The 13,597-nt window shown below is 35.4% G+C and overlaps 1 protein-coding gene across 1 annotated transcript in view; it reads left to right on the top strand.

Moving 5' to 3' along the window:
- The window catches only part of NETO1 (neuropilin and tolloid like 1), a 62,606-nt gene extending 62,388 nt beyond the window's left edge, over positions 1–218 (top strand). Inside the window, exon 10 of the mRNA XM_059815491.1 lies at positions 158–218. Coding sequence (XP_059671474.1) covers positions 158–218 — 61 coding nt within the window. The remainder of the gene's footprint in view (positions 1–157) is intronic.
- The last annotated feature ends 13,379 nt before the right edge of the window (positions 219–13,597 follow it).

Here is a 13,597-nt window from a genome sequence, read left to right as displayed (position 1 = left end):
TTTGATTATTTTAATTTAATTGCATGCCAATGTAAATTACTTCATGAATATTGATCAGATTATCAAGGTGTACTGTTTATTAAGTATCTATATGCATATATTTCTTTTTTTCTATGCAAACATTATTATTTTGAATGAAATAGCCATAACATTCCAGGTTCTGCCTCATTGGGTCTCTAAGCAAACATGAGTCTGAGTACAACACAACTAGGGTCTAAGAGACAAACTTGAGGTAAGTAAACATACCTATACAACAATTGAACCATCTGTTGCTTTTCATTTTATTTGTTGTATTGCTAAAATGCATGTTAGTTCTCAAGTTATATGTCACCTTGTATGGAGAGAGCCAGGTTTGAATACTGAGAAAACTGAAAGACAGATGACCACTTTAGCATTGTAAACTAAGCAAAATCTATTAATTCCTTAGTCTTGACAGCACTATAATCATCCCCTAGCTAAAAATAATCTTCATTCCAAACACATTATAAAAACGGATGTTTTGCATGGGTCTGGTGTTTCATTTATTTTTTTACTTATGAAAATAAAATTTAGAGTCCCAGAATGTGAAACAGTATGTAAAACTTGGCAATCTAACCCAAGTTAGGAAGATGTGGAACTATCTGTTTTCAGTTCATTTTATTCATTCAACCTTGTGAAGTATCAGGGGAAGGGTATGTGGTAGTACTGATAAACTTAGAGATTCTGTAGCACTAATGCTAATTTTTGCAAATTAAACTTCCCTTTTGAGTCTTTTCCTAGGCTTTTCATTTTGTATAATTTGTTATCAACACTTAATCTCAATAAACATAATCTCAGATGTTTATAATGAAATTATAGATAGCTGCTAGTCTGTCAATTTATATATGCATATGTGTATATATATATAAACATAGATATATGTATATACATGTTTATATGTATATATATGTATACAGCAATTTTACTGGGAAAGAATCTGTTAATGCTTTTATTGCTTCTAGATAGTTTAGGTAAATATTTGTCTGTATTTTTCCTCATAGAGAGAACATATTTTAACTTTGTTTTGCTTTCAGACAACTATTCATGCAGTTATGCAAACTCTGAATGGAAAAATCTATAGTGAATTATTCAGCTGTCTGAAAGAGAGAGTGGACATGTTTCTAATTTCATTTCATTGCCTTTATCCAAACCTAAGAAGAGCAGACATTTCTTACTTCCTTGGCAAGATATTCCCATTGCACAATAATATGTTTCTTTTGAAATGTTGTTGCTGGCCACCAAGTGTTCCTTAGTTTTTAAATATATTTGGAGATTTGCTGCAAACTTGAAGAAGAAATTAGCTCCTAACTGAGACTGTCCCCCTTTTTTTTTAAATCTTAATTTCAGTTGATATGCTTTATGTCTGTTATTTACTTGTTTGTTGTGTGATATGTGGAAGAAGATTTACATTGAACTTTTGTTATATGTACGTTGTTTTCATTATATAGACTGCTTGAGAATAGTGCGCTCCTGGGTGATTTTGAACATGCTACAATGAAATGTGAAACTATCGTCCTTGGAAAAACCAGCTAGAGGTTTTATGGACTCTCTGACCAGCTATTCTCATATCATGACAAAATTCAGCAAACAGTGTTGAGTAAAATTGCTAGAAGGCAATTAGACCTTGGTTATTATGCTTATCAGTCATTTCTATTTTTCTTTTTCTCTTTTCTTTTTGTTGCAAGTTAAATTCCCAATTTCAGGAACAATTATTGAAATCAGGTATTTAGCTATTCATAGTCACTTCAATAGAAATGTTTGTTGGATAAGCATCTAGCAATATGACTGAATTTGACATTGAGAAAATAATCTGCATGTATGTTACTGAATATTTGAGTTGGCAAATATCCCTTTATTAGATACATTGTAAAAAGCATGCATTCACAATTATTGCTGTTACTGTTCCATTTCTGTGTCATATGCTTGCTACTTGTAACTTTTTATATAAAGATACATAAAACAATGTATAATAATTTCTTACCCTGAGTTTAATGGCAATGTTTTCTTTTACCAAATTTACAAATCTTGTCTAATTCAGGAGGTTAAGGTCAAAATGTAGCTGCTAGGAACTTGAAACCCAGATACATCAGATAATCAGCTGTGTCTCATTCCTCACTTATTGAAAAGCAAAATACATTAATTTCTTAAGATTTAAATGAATTCATAATACGTAAAGTTGATCACCTAATTTCAGTTAAAAGGGTTATGATAACCTTTTTGTTAAACTCTGTACTCTTAACTAATTTATTTCCATGGCAATTATTAGGAAGTTTGTTTCAGTGTAGCAAAGTAGCAGAATTTTATCAGTTATACAAATGTTATGACTAGGCTTCAGTTTTAGAGATACAGATATAAACCACTTCCTTATGCAATATAAAATGGTATTCATAATTCAAGCTATAAACTTAAGTAACCAACACTGAAATCAAACCTGAGATGTTAAGTTATTAAGGAATTACTGTAGGCTTGAAAAGCCACAATTATGTAAAGTTGAAAACCCCCTCTTTTAAGAACACAATAACCATGCATAAAAACATAGTTTCATTATCTATTTAAAGTGTTATCTTCCAAATCCTGTTTCAAAACAAATCCCAGTTCCTTCTCAAATATATTGTGTCATTCATTGTTGTTAGGTTTTTCTGTATAAAAATTTTGCTAGTTTTATTCAAAGTGGGAAGAATTCCATGGATCTTCCCAAAGCATAAATAGATGGGAAAAGAGAAAACCTGAAAGACTGACATAAAAAATAAGGTGATCTAGATCAGCTATTTAAATATATAGCACATAAATTGCATAATTAAAAATACAGGAAAACTGATTTTTACAAAACAATTTCTATAAATGTGATTTAGGAATGACATGAGAAAAAGGAGGCTTTCATGTATTTTGACACTTTTTTGTACACTGTATTTGCAATGTATTTTACATAATTTGATTGTAGCTTGATTAATTTGTTAGTTATCACATATTAGCTGCAAAAACCAGTCCTCCATCCTCTGCAGTCATTGAGAGTCATTGAGTTATCTCTCAGTTACATGGATTTTTAACAGGCACTAATAGTTCATTTCCAGATCAGTATCTCTTTCCAAGTTCATATACTTTATCACTGGTTTTTTCCTTAACGTTTCCAAGTCCTATCTCATGATCCTTTCTAAGTATATTATGTTAAGATATTTGCCACACCCATGCTTAAAATGGATGCTTCCATGCATCCATTATAAAATCAAGGAAAAATGAAAGGTTTGCTGAAAGAAATGCATATACATGCACACACATTTATGTATAAAGATTTGCTAATGCAGATAGTGTATAAATAAATATATAAGGAGAAATCTAAATATGTGAATTTAACTTTGAATGAGTGATATTGGTCACCTATAAAAATGCTGAAGCCTTGGATTTCAAAGTTGCTATATATTTAAGTGCCTAAATCCCACTGAAGCATAGAGTTGGTCCAGTCCCTCCTAGACAAATGCACAATGAAATCCATTTTATGATTTTTTCCAGTGAAGTGTTGACTGAGAGAATTTAGCTGGAGAAGACACCAGTATTAATAATTACGTTGCATGCACATCCTTGATTTCTTAAAAAAAACTAGTTGCATCAGGGAAAATGAGTGAGAAACATAAAAACCTGTGTAAATAGAGCAGGTCAAGCAAAGTGGGAATGGTAATACTTACTTGATCTTGGAAAGTCCTTTAGAAACATGTGTCTAATAGCTAGGTATACACTTAAACAAAACACCATTGTAAATAACAGAAAATGTGTATACCAGGGGAACAGGGTCAAATTATAAAATTGTCTGTTAAAAAAATAAACAACAATAAATTCAAACCCAAATAAAATATTATAATTGAAATATTTAATTTTAAGTAATAATATTCTGTATATAGTCAGTGTAAATAATAGCCTAGTCCACTATACTGCAAACAGTAAAGATAACTTTTTTTCCGTATCACACAATAGTAGGATACCTTAATGTGATCTATAAAACTCAAAATATTAAAATAAAAGGGATTGTTGCTGAAAGTAAACAGTTTGCCTTTCCTATGAGTATTTTTTATTATTATGAAACTACTTTTTTAAAAACAAAAAGCAGTTCAAACAAGATAGTTCAAACAGGCTAGTTCAAGCAACTTCAAGTTCACACAAGTTCAATTAGGTATAAAGGGAATAATCAAAACTGGTATTTGACCACATTCTACAAGTGAAATTTAACGTATTCTATTATACTTTTCCATTTTATAGAAAGAAGGTTTGACTTGTTAAATTAACACAGCTACATGTATTCTGTATAACTTTTTATTAAATTACTGTGGATTAGCTGAGCTGGTAGTGTTAGCTTCATGCATTTTACCTCATATTTGCCTTAAGCTAAAACTAAGAATGGTAGTTACTAAACCATTTTGGTTTCACTGGTGCAATGTGTGTGATGTATAGCCATGTTGACAGTACGCTTATTTCTTATATATTTTTTAAAGATGAGTTTTTGTTATCACAGTGCGTTGCCATATTGTTCATAGTTTTGCTTTTTTTTCTTTCTCCCATGGGTGTAGTGTTATGTATATAACTTTTGTTTTTAGATGATAGTGCGAACAACTACTCCCAACCATTTTTCTCTGCTCCAGGAAATACGGCCTTTTCAGTTTGTGAAGTCTTCTCTGCAGCATCATTTAAAAATCTCAGGAAGTCCGTTTTGTAAACCATCCCAATGTAAACCTTTTCTATATTCCCAATTATAAAACAGCTTGAAGGAAAAAAAAAAAAGGCTAATGTTAGTACCTTATCCTTCTATTTTTCTCCATTTTTATGCTGGAGGTATTCTCTTGAACCTAGCAATGATGTAACCAATGGGAGGGAATAAGAGAAAGTAGGAAGTTTTCCTGCTCAAAAGAAATTGCTAGCAGCAAAAAAAAAAAGGCAGACAAAGAAAAGAAACAGAGAAAGGTATGCTAATTAGAGGAAGAGTATGAAGGACTGCTACTCATACCCATTCACAAATTTACAGACACATTTAGGACAAGCAAATTCCTTAGCCACCAAAGAAAAATGTACTGTCCATGTCCAACTCCAAAAGATAGCTGTAATGCCTGTGCTTTACAGAACACTGTCCTGCAAACAGGAAGTTGGCCTTTTGTGTTTTCTTGTCTTCTACTTTATGTGCAATCTCCCTGCTACCACAAAGATATTCCAGCTGAGGGAGCACAGCAGAAGAGCTAAGTGATACAAAGGATGAAAACTGCACCATTCAAAACTCTTTTTAATACAGAAGTCTATAGCTGATCTGGAAATCTCTTATCTCCTCACTCCTGACTCAACATTTGATGTGAAGTCCTGGACTCATGGCTCCACTGCTCTTCCTCATCATTCCCTTAGCATCATGTCTCTTTGCTCTTTGATGATCATTTTACATCTTTATCACTGCTGCCTTTCATTGCTGTCCACAGTGAGTTTAGTTCTGTTCCCTTCTCTCCTCCAATTCATTGAAAATGCTGAAATCCTATCAGCTCACTGAACTTGTGTTACCCTTGCATCCAGCTGGCTCTTTCCCATCTATCACCTCAGAGCCATCTTAACCTTACCTTGCCTATAAACAACAAAATGAAAACATGTGATTGCAGCATATCTTAATTACCTTTAATTTATGCAACACAACAAAAGCTACGAAGATGTATTGGGATACTGGATTTGTATTTTAATGACTGTGCATCAGTGTTGTCTGGGCCATCTACGTCTGGGTTGTCATGAGTGCTCCTGCCATAATCATACCTCAATGTGCTGCAAAGAGAAACTCGCCTCCACCCCTTTTCTTCTCTCAGTGATACCTGCACCATTGTCAAACAAAATTTTGTTTCAAGTGCTTCTATGTTTCCTCCTATGCTGTACTTGTATTAGTATGTCCCTCCACACAACATAAATCACTGTCCTAGCCTTCTTCACACGCCTGTTAAAACACATTTGAGCTGCATAGCCTGGCAAACACCTGCCAGTGGTGTGGCAGAGCTATCATCAGCAAGGTAAGATCATCAGCTGTCAGGAGAAGCAGGAGTTGCTGCTTCCCTCCGTTTTCTTTCCCAGGAAAAGGAGTCGTGCTGATCTGCAATCTCCCAACAAAGTCACTGTAGGAAAAAAGGAAAGCTGCCATCCCCTTCAAGCAACAAACTGTAACTAGGAGAGACAACCTAAGCAGACAATGATAAAAAAGAGAAGGAACAAGATTGCTCAGATTTCATTACCAAAGTAACAGGCCTGACCAGCACCGTGCAGCAGCATTGCATCTCTTCATTCTCAGATAAGGGAAGACTGAAGTGCAATCCTTCTTTACCCCAGGGAGCAAGATACCACAACTGTGAGTACTGATTCTGTTCAGGGCTCTGGAAGGACTTAACATCTGCTTGCATAAATGTAGGCAGACAAGGACTTACTGGGCCTGTAGGGGCAGTCTTGTGCTGCCACATGCAGTGGACAGCTCTGCAATATCTCGTTACTTAGACCTTTTAAGTTTGCCACTCTTCAGTCTGTCCTCCTCAGCTCCAGTGAGTGACATAGTAAAGGCACTCAACTATTTCTAAACCGGTGGCTTCATTGGAAAGTGATTACTTGGCATTTAGATTAGTTGGACGTGAAAGGCATCCATGGCACTTGCTGCAGCTATTGTAAAAAATAAAAAATTGAGGGTTTTTTGCACAGATCTTAGCTACATGTGTCTGGTTAAATGAACCATTCAGCTGTATCAATTGCATCAGTAAATGAAGGCACCTTGCATCTGAGGTTTTCCTAAGAAAACTGAAGGGCCTGATTCATGCTCTAGTCACATCATTCCTCTAGATCATGCCTTTTTCTGAGTTCAGTGAAAATTTTAATTAGGAAAGATCAGTTTGTTGAAAGCAAATGGCTTTCACCATCTGTAGTGAAACACAGAATACAATTTACATTTGGGAAGGAGAGCTTTGTTCCTCATTTCTTGCTTAGTGCTAGAGGAGTTTTCAACATCAGTGAAAACACAGGTGAGCTGCTCTTTCCCTTTGCGTGACAAATCAATTATTCAAGGCAAACTTAATGCTCTATACTTAACTGACCCATGTAACTTAGAAAAGGAAGTAAAACGATGAAAGAGAATGCCAGAAATCTAAAGTAAGCATGTTTTCTCAATGATCTATGCAGCAATAATATTTTTAACAGTTACAAGACTAACAGCTAAACACTTGGTTACTGTATAAATCCAATCCTAACCCCCATTTTTGTAACAAATTTCATATTATCATGAAATGAAGTTCAGCTGAGGAACACAAGAGATATTATATTTATATACCAGTTTAAAATTATAAATCTATAAATTCCTTTAACTGTTATCTAAGTTTCATGGAAAAGATCCAGGCCCAGAGACTTGTGCTGTCATTTGAGAGTAACTTTAGTGACACAAAGGACCTTGTTAACTTTCAGTGTGTTGGTGGAAAGTCTACACCAATCTAGGCAAATATTGAGTGTTAGTTAGCTAGTAATAACTTAAATCTTAAATTATTAGAAATAATATGAACATGGCATCTCCATTTGTTAATATCGCCATCGCATTGGTGATTGGAAAAGAGAGTGATATTAACATGGAAAACGTTCAGTTCATAGCAGAAGGGAGCAAAGATAATGTGTCATTATTATTATATATGCTAGGGTTTTCAGGTCTGTGATTCTTCTCCTTAAATTCCACTAGAATTCTTAGTTTTACTCCTCCTCCCCCTGTAGTAATGCAAACTTTGTACTCTGTTTAAGTTTATTGGATGAACATCTCTTTTGCAGTTCAGTAGCATATCTTGGTGGGGACTCAAAAGCAATAAATTTTTGCTGTGATAACATATAATATACAGCTTTTTTAGAAAAGACTGTCAGATATCACTAGAGTTTAGCTGAATCACTTACTGTGCTGCTGGAAAATTATTAGATCCAAGATGCATAAAAATAAAAATAGGAAAATATTCTGGAAGATCTGCATGATTTTAGTTCTCTAAGATTTTATTATTCAGCTGGCTTTGATCAAAAGACAGAAAACTCAACAGGCATAAACTTTTACGGAAATCTCAACAGGGACATAAAATTTATATAGCATAAAGTTTTAAACACACATCTGTTTGGAGTAAATGGAGAAAAGAAAAGAAACATTTAGGAACTTTTTTAATGGTTTGAGAAAATGAGTGATTCTTCTGTCTCAGAATTAGTTAAACAGACTTTGCACAGGCTCCTTTCTGTAGAATCTGTGCATCATGATGAATGAAACATTTAAATAGGAGGTATAAAATGCAATCTTTAAGAAGCAACAGAAGCAGATCATGGTAGTGAAAGAATTATGGTGTGCAAGTCTGAACCTAATAAATACTAATCTGAAATACTGCAAAACTTAACATCTCCCTTGGGTTTCCTTACAATAAGGCATATGGTTTCCTTAAGATAAGGCATATAGTTTCAAGTTGCTACATACCAAGGGGATAATATCCAATGAAGTCACTAGGAAACTTCCTTTCTTACTGAGGCTCTTGTCTAGTTCCTGAATCAGGATCTTGTCATCCAGTCTGTGAGGGTGGGCTCACCACACTTGGTTGCTGATGATAATAAATGAGTTCATTATTCAGAGGTGGTGCTCTTTGTGACAGAACTGTTGTCATTTTTGTTAGCACTGCAAATCCCACCTCCAGCTGTGATGGTAATAACAGAAGTTAGTGGGTGATGGAGAACTTGGTCTAGTTAAGCCTTAACTATATATCGTCTGTATCTGTCTCTATATTTTAGCAGTCAAAGTAGAAATAACCAGGTAGTTAATTTAATTTATAATACATTCTATCACTCTGGATTTTCTTTAGCATTCTTGAGACATGTTCATTGATAAACACCTATCTGAAGTATTTCTTGTTGAACACCATGGCTCAAACAACATTTAGCTTGAGCATGAAGCTCTGAAGATCTAAATTTTTTTATCTGCCCCCCACCTCCCCTGCCCTTTATTAACATTTTAAAGCTCTCTAAGCCTCTCAGGAACTGTTATCCAGTTTGGAGCTGACTTTTGTCAGTTCCAGCTGGGGCAGAAGAAAGAAGAAAAACTTTGCATCTGAAGATTGCTAACATATTTTCTCAATGTGAAGAACAACCTGAGTACTATAGCCACATGAATCCTTCTACTGTTAGGGGAGGAAAAATCCTAAAGTTCCAACTAGCTAGGTTTATGCCATAGTTGTATTTTCACCATGTGAAAACAGTCCTTATTATCCTTAGTTTCCAAGTACATACAAGAGAAAGTGGAAAGCAAAGGAGGCTGCTAAGAAAAAAAACATCCAAAACCCCAACAGTGGTAAGTAAATAAATCATTGTACACTCATGCATAAAATTAATGTACAGCGTACCATGGAGTGGAGCCACTTCTGTTCCTTTTAGACAACTTGCAAATCCTCTAATGAGTTTATGGGTTTGTTTTTAGACATGGATCAGGCATTGTCTGCTAACTTTTTAGTTATGTTTGCTTCATCTAGTTCTAAGAATTATGAACTTTCTACATTCCTAAATATTTTTGAAAGCTGCTAGCCAGACAGTTCCCACACCTTCATCTGCTCTATGTATTTTATAGATCATATAGAAACGAATTATGCTATGGAAGTCCTGTTGGGCCTAGCAAAACATTACATAGCTATGGCATCTAGCCAGTACTGTAATCATAATGCATTGTTTGAAGGGGAAAAATGCAATGATGTTGTGTTCAAGGTCCCAATCCACAGAACCCTGGAAAAGGACCTTTTAGTGAAAAGGCAGTGCAGAGTTATTTCTGAGGATATTGAATTTGTCCTTTTTTGTATGCTGACGTCTAAAATGATAGCAAGCATTGTGAAGGAGAAAGGGAGAACAAAAGCATAATCCAGATTTTTTTTCTTTCATGATAAAAGTAATGCTTATTTTTACATCTACTGCTTGAGTGATGTATTTTTGGGGGAGCATTGTGTGCTGATACAGGCTTTTGATCATAACATGTAATGCTGATGCTTATGCAAGCTTCGCCCAAGCTTGTTATTGAAGTTTCCTAAAATTCATAAATACAATAAACATGATATGAGAATATTACAGCATTTTGCCTTTGCTGTTTTCAACAGGAAATACATTCTAGATTAAAAATTTGCATGAAGCTCAAGTTTGAACAAAAGTCATGAATCCCTCCCCTACCCCCAGTCACGCATATAGTGGAATTTAACGCAGACTAATTTGTAAAAATGTGGTGCATATGCTGACATATGCAATCAATTTTCTAATATGGCATGCTTTCCATCACTTAATATGCATACGTCCCAGGTACGTGAATACTCCATTATGAACACAAGAGCTTATATGTCCCCAGACAGCAATAAGCAGTCATCAGATTGCTGAAAACTGCAAATGTGCCCAAGGTAATGCTGCAAGTATTTGGACTGATATTGCACAAAGAAGTTGGACAGAGAAATACAAAGGAAGGCTTTCATCCATTTTCAGAACATTTCATGCTTGGCATTACAAAATGTATTTCAATTGCTATGATGATGAACATAAATTAAAAAGATCTATCAGTTTGCTTTCTGAAGATGATGGTAGTGTTTTATTCTGGGGGAAAAAAAGATGTAACTAAAATGTCATGATACTTAGAAAACATCTGTTCTATCAGATTATGACAAGAGAAACTCCACACTTACTTTATTTGTGTTTTGGTATTGGTTTTTATGTCCTTCAATCACTCTTAATGAATGTTAAAAGCTGTTAAAAGTGAACGGTACCTAACGTCTCAAAACTGGATCTTGCTTCAATAAGGTTTTGGATGGGTTGGACCCTTACTGGGATAAATACATCAGGAGCCAAAGGGAACAATGGGTACTTGGCATGTCCCCAAGCCTGTGCCACTGCAGGGAGAGTAGGGAAGGAAACAGCCTTGTCTGAAAAACTTCTGGAGGTTTGTTGGAGTCCTTAACCCTATCGTACATCAGAAACCAAAGCACTGTAAATAAAGTCCCTCTTCTGTAGAAGTACTTCTTTTGCTGTCATCAAAAAGAATATGAGAGGTAGATTCAAGCTGTCTGACATTCTTCTAATTTATTACTAGGTGATTGTTCATCTGTAATAGTTTTCATGAAATAGAACTCGTCTCTCCTTCTGAAACTGATCTGGGAAGTTTCAAGCTTAGTCTCCCACATGAAAGAAAATGGCCTCTAACCACTGGGCCAAGGAGTTGGACTCTTCCTCACTCCTCTCCCTTCACTGTCCCTCTTGTTCTAATGAATGGCTGTCTTTAAACAGAAAAGGAATAGCTCTTACGAGAGTAATTTAACAGAGAACTATGCAAGAACAGCTAGAGTGTTGCACTTGCAGGCAATTAGTTTTAGAATAATTAATTATTTCCATTAAGTTACTTAAATTCACAGCTTTAGGTAACACTATCTGAAACCTTCCAGTTGAAGAGAGGCTCTGATACTGCATCTGTCTTTCCATGTTTCAGTTCTGCTATTCCAGTAGAATTTGGAAGCTCCTGTTTCTGAGGGCTGGAAGAAAATCCCTACAGAAGAGGGGCTGCTCCTCAACATATGCCTTAGATAGCTGAGTCTCCCTTCCTTCCAGCTCAGTCACTCTCACAGACGAACAAGGTCAAAGAGGTGACAGCAACCAGTAACAGCTGGACGAATGAGGCTCTGAGGTGGTGTTGTTGGCAAAGGGAAATGGAGGTATTTTCCTGGTTTATTATTACTGTTCTTTCACCAGTAACAACCGGTAAGTCATCTTGCATCCAGTAAAAGGGAGTGCAGATTTCTTCGGGTAGCTCCTCCTTATGTGAACTTACACCTTATGTGAACTTACAGCAAGTGCTGACTGGCAGAGGGGACTGTAAGCACAAGCAGATGTGCCGTTTTCCCTCAACTAATTCTGCATATTTTTTTCAGAGAAAGGTTCAATACTTATTGTGTTTAAATAGAGCTACCCTATCAGCAAGGTGTTTAGACACCTCACGTTTTAGTGCAGGACAGGTTTTAGACACTTCAGCAGGGCAGTCAGTTTCTATTGCAAAGCTCAGTGTCCAGCATTGTTATTTGAATGAATTCATAGTCAAAGTTACTTTCCTCATGAGTACTTATTTTGTTTGATCCAGGTCAAAACAAACTTAATTACCTGCCTCTGTGACAGATTTCAATAAATCTTTCTTATTTCTGTCTGCTAGAATGGGAAGACGAAGGGAAGAACGTAACTTATTTTAGCTGAAATCAGTTCCTAATTCAATTAGAGCTTCATCTTGGCCCCATTGAACTCACCGGGCTTTTTGCCACTGACTTTAATAAGGTTAGAATCAGACTCATAACACTCAGTTTCTTATTTCTTCCAGATAACCAATTAAAATATTAAATATCTCAGGGTGAATGCTTCCTTCTCGTCTACCTGTCCCTTGATACTGTGTTACTGCTTTTTCTTCTGTCTTTCATTAAGTTTTAATTAACAGTTCCTTTGTGTGTAGGTAAAGGGGGGCTGGTTTATTTTAAAAATTTTCAGGGTATGCTTCAGTTTTGATGGTTTCTAAAGAGAGAAAATATTTGAATTTTTTTTTTTTTTTCTAGTGGAGGCCTAATCTACCAAATGTGCTTGCCTGAGGATGAATTGGGAAACGAGATGTCAAATAAGGGATATGAGAATAAGCATGCACTCTCTCTCCTCTTTTAATTAAAAAAAAAAGAATGCATTTGATTAATAAGGATCTTGGTTCTCATCAAGGCTCCCCAGAAAAAATAAACCTCTTTTCTATTTCACAGAATGTCCATTGTGAAAACAAGATTAATATTACTGATAGTTGGTTTCATTTCTGAAGCCTTATTACATTCTTATCCATCCATTCTTCTTTTTAAACCTGTCAGATCAGTGCCTGTTATTTTGCATCAGTGACAGCTAAAAGCAATGCCTTTTGATACAATTTGTAGCATTGGTTGATATAACTGACAATACAGGTGAAAAGAATGTGATACCAGGAACTACAGATTCAGATAAGAGCGTGAAGGAAGAGATGTGGGCAAAGCAACACCTCTAAAAACATACTTGAATGCTGTTATGTTCTTCCATGAAGAAGTAAGATATTTACTTGAGTGGTGGAGAGAAGGGAAAGAGAAAGGGAATGATTTGGCTTGATTTTCGTTCAGATTTGTTCTAGTGACTGTGTACTTGTTGGGTTGCAGTGTATGTACCAGTAGTACTGCCTGGCTAATACTTGAATGAATGAATACTGCCCTCCTTTCAGGTATATTTTTGAAAATCATAACCTTGGTCTAAGTGAAGATTTTGCACTACAGTTACTGACTTAGGCGTTATGTGCAAGGCCAAAAAGATATTAGTTATCGCTTTTCTGTGCAGGTACACACTGAAAATTGGTATATGCAAGATGATAGTTGAAGACCTTTGTAGGACATCTGAAATTAATGAAAAATCAAATTTTTCTTGGGTTTAATATCTGCTAGGGGATAGGAGTGGAGAAAATAAAATCTCATAGAATCTACTGACGTGCCAAGTCAGTAAGAAGTTATTTCTAATGGTATGCAATGTAATTAAGTCT

The sequence above is a fragment of the Gavia stellata genome, chromosome 3 (assembly GCF_030936135.1).
Source record: "Gavia stellata isolate bGavSte3 chromosome 3, bGavSte3.hap2, whole genome shotgun sequence".
In the NCBI taxonomy this organism is placed as follows: Eukaryota; Metazoa; Chordata; class Aves; order Gaviiformes; family Gaviidae; genus Gavia; species Gavia stellata.
The sequence above is the reverse complement of the archived record's forward strand: the minus strand, read 5'-3'. Positions and strand labels throughout refer to the sequence as shown.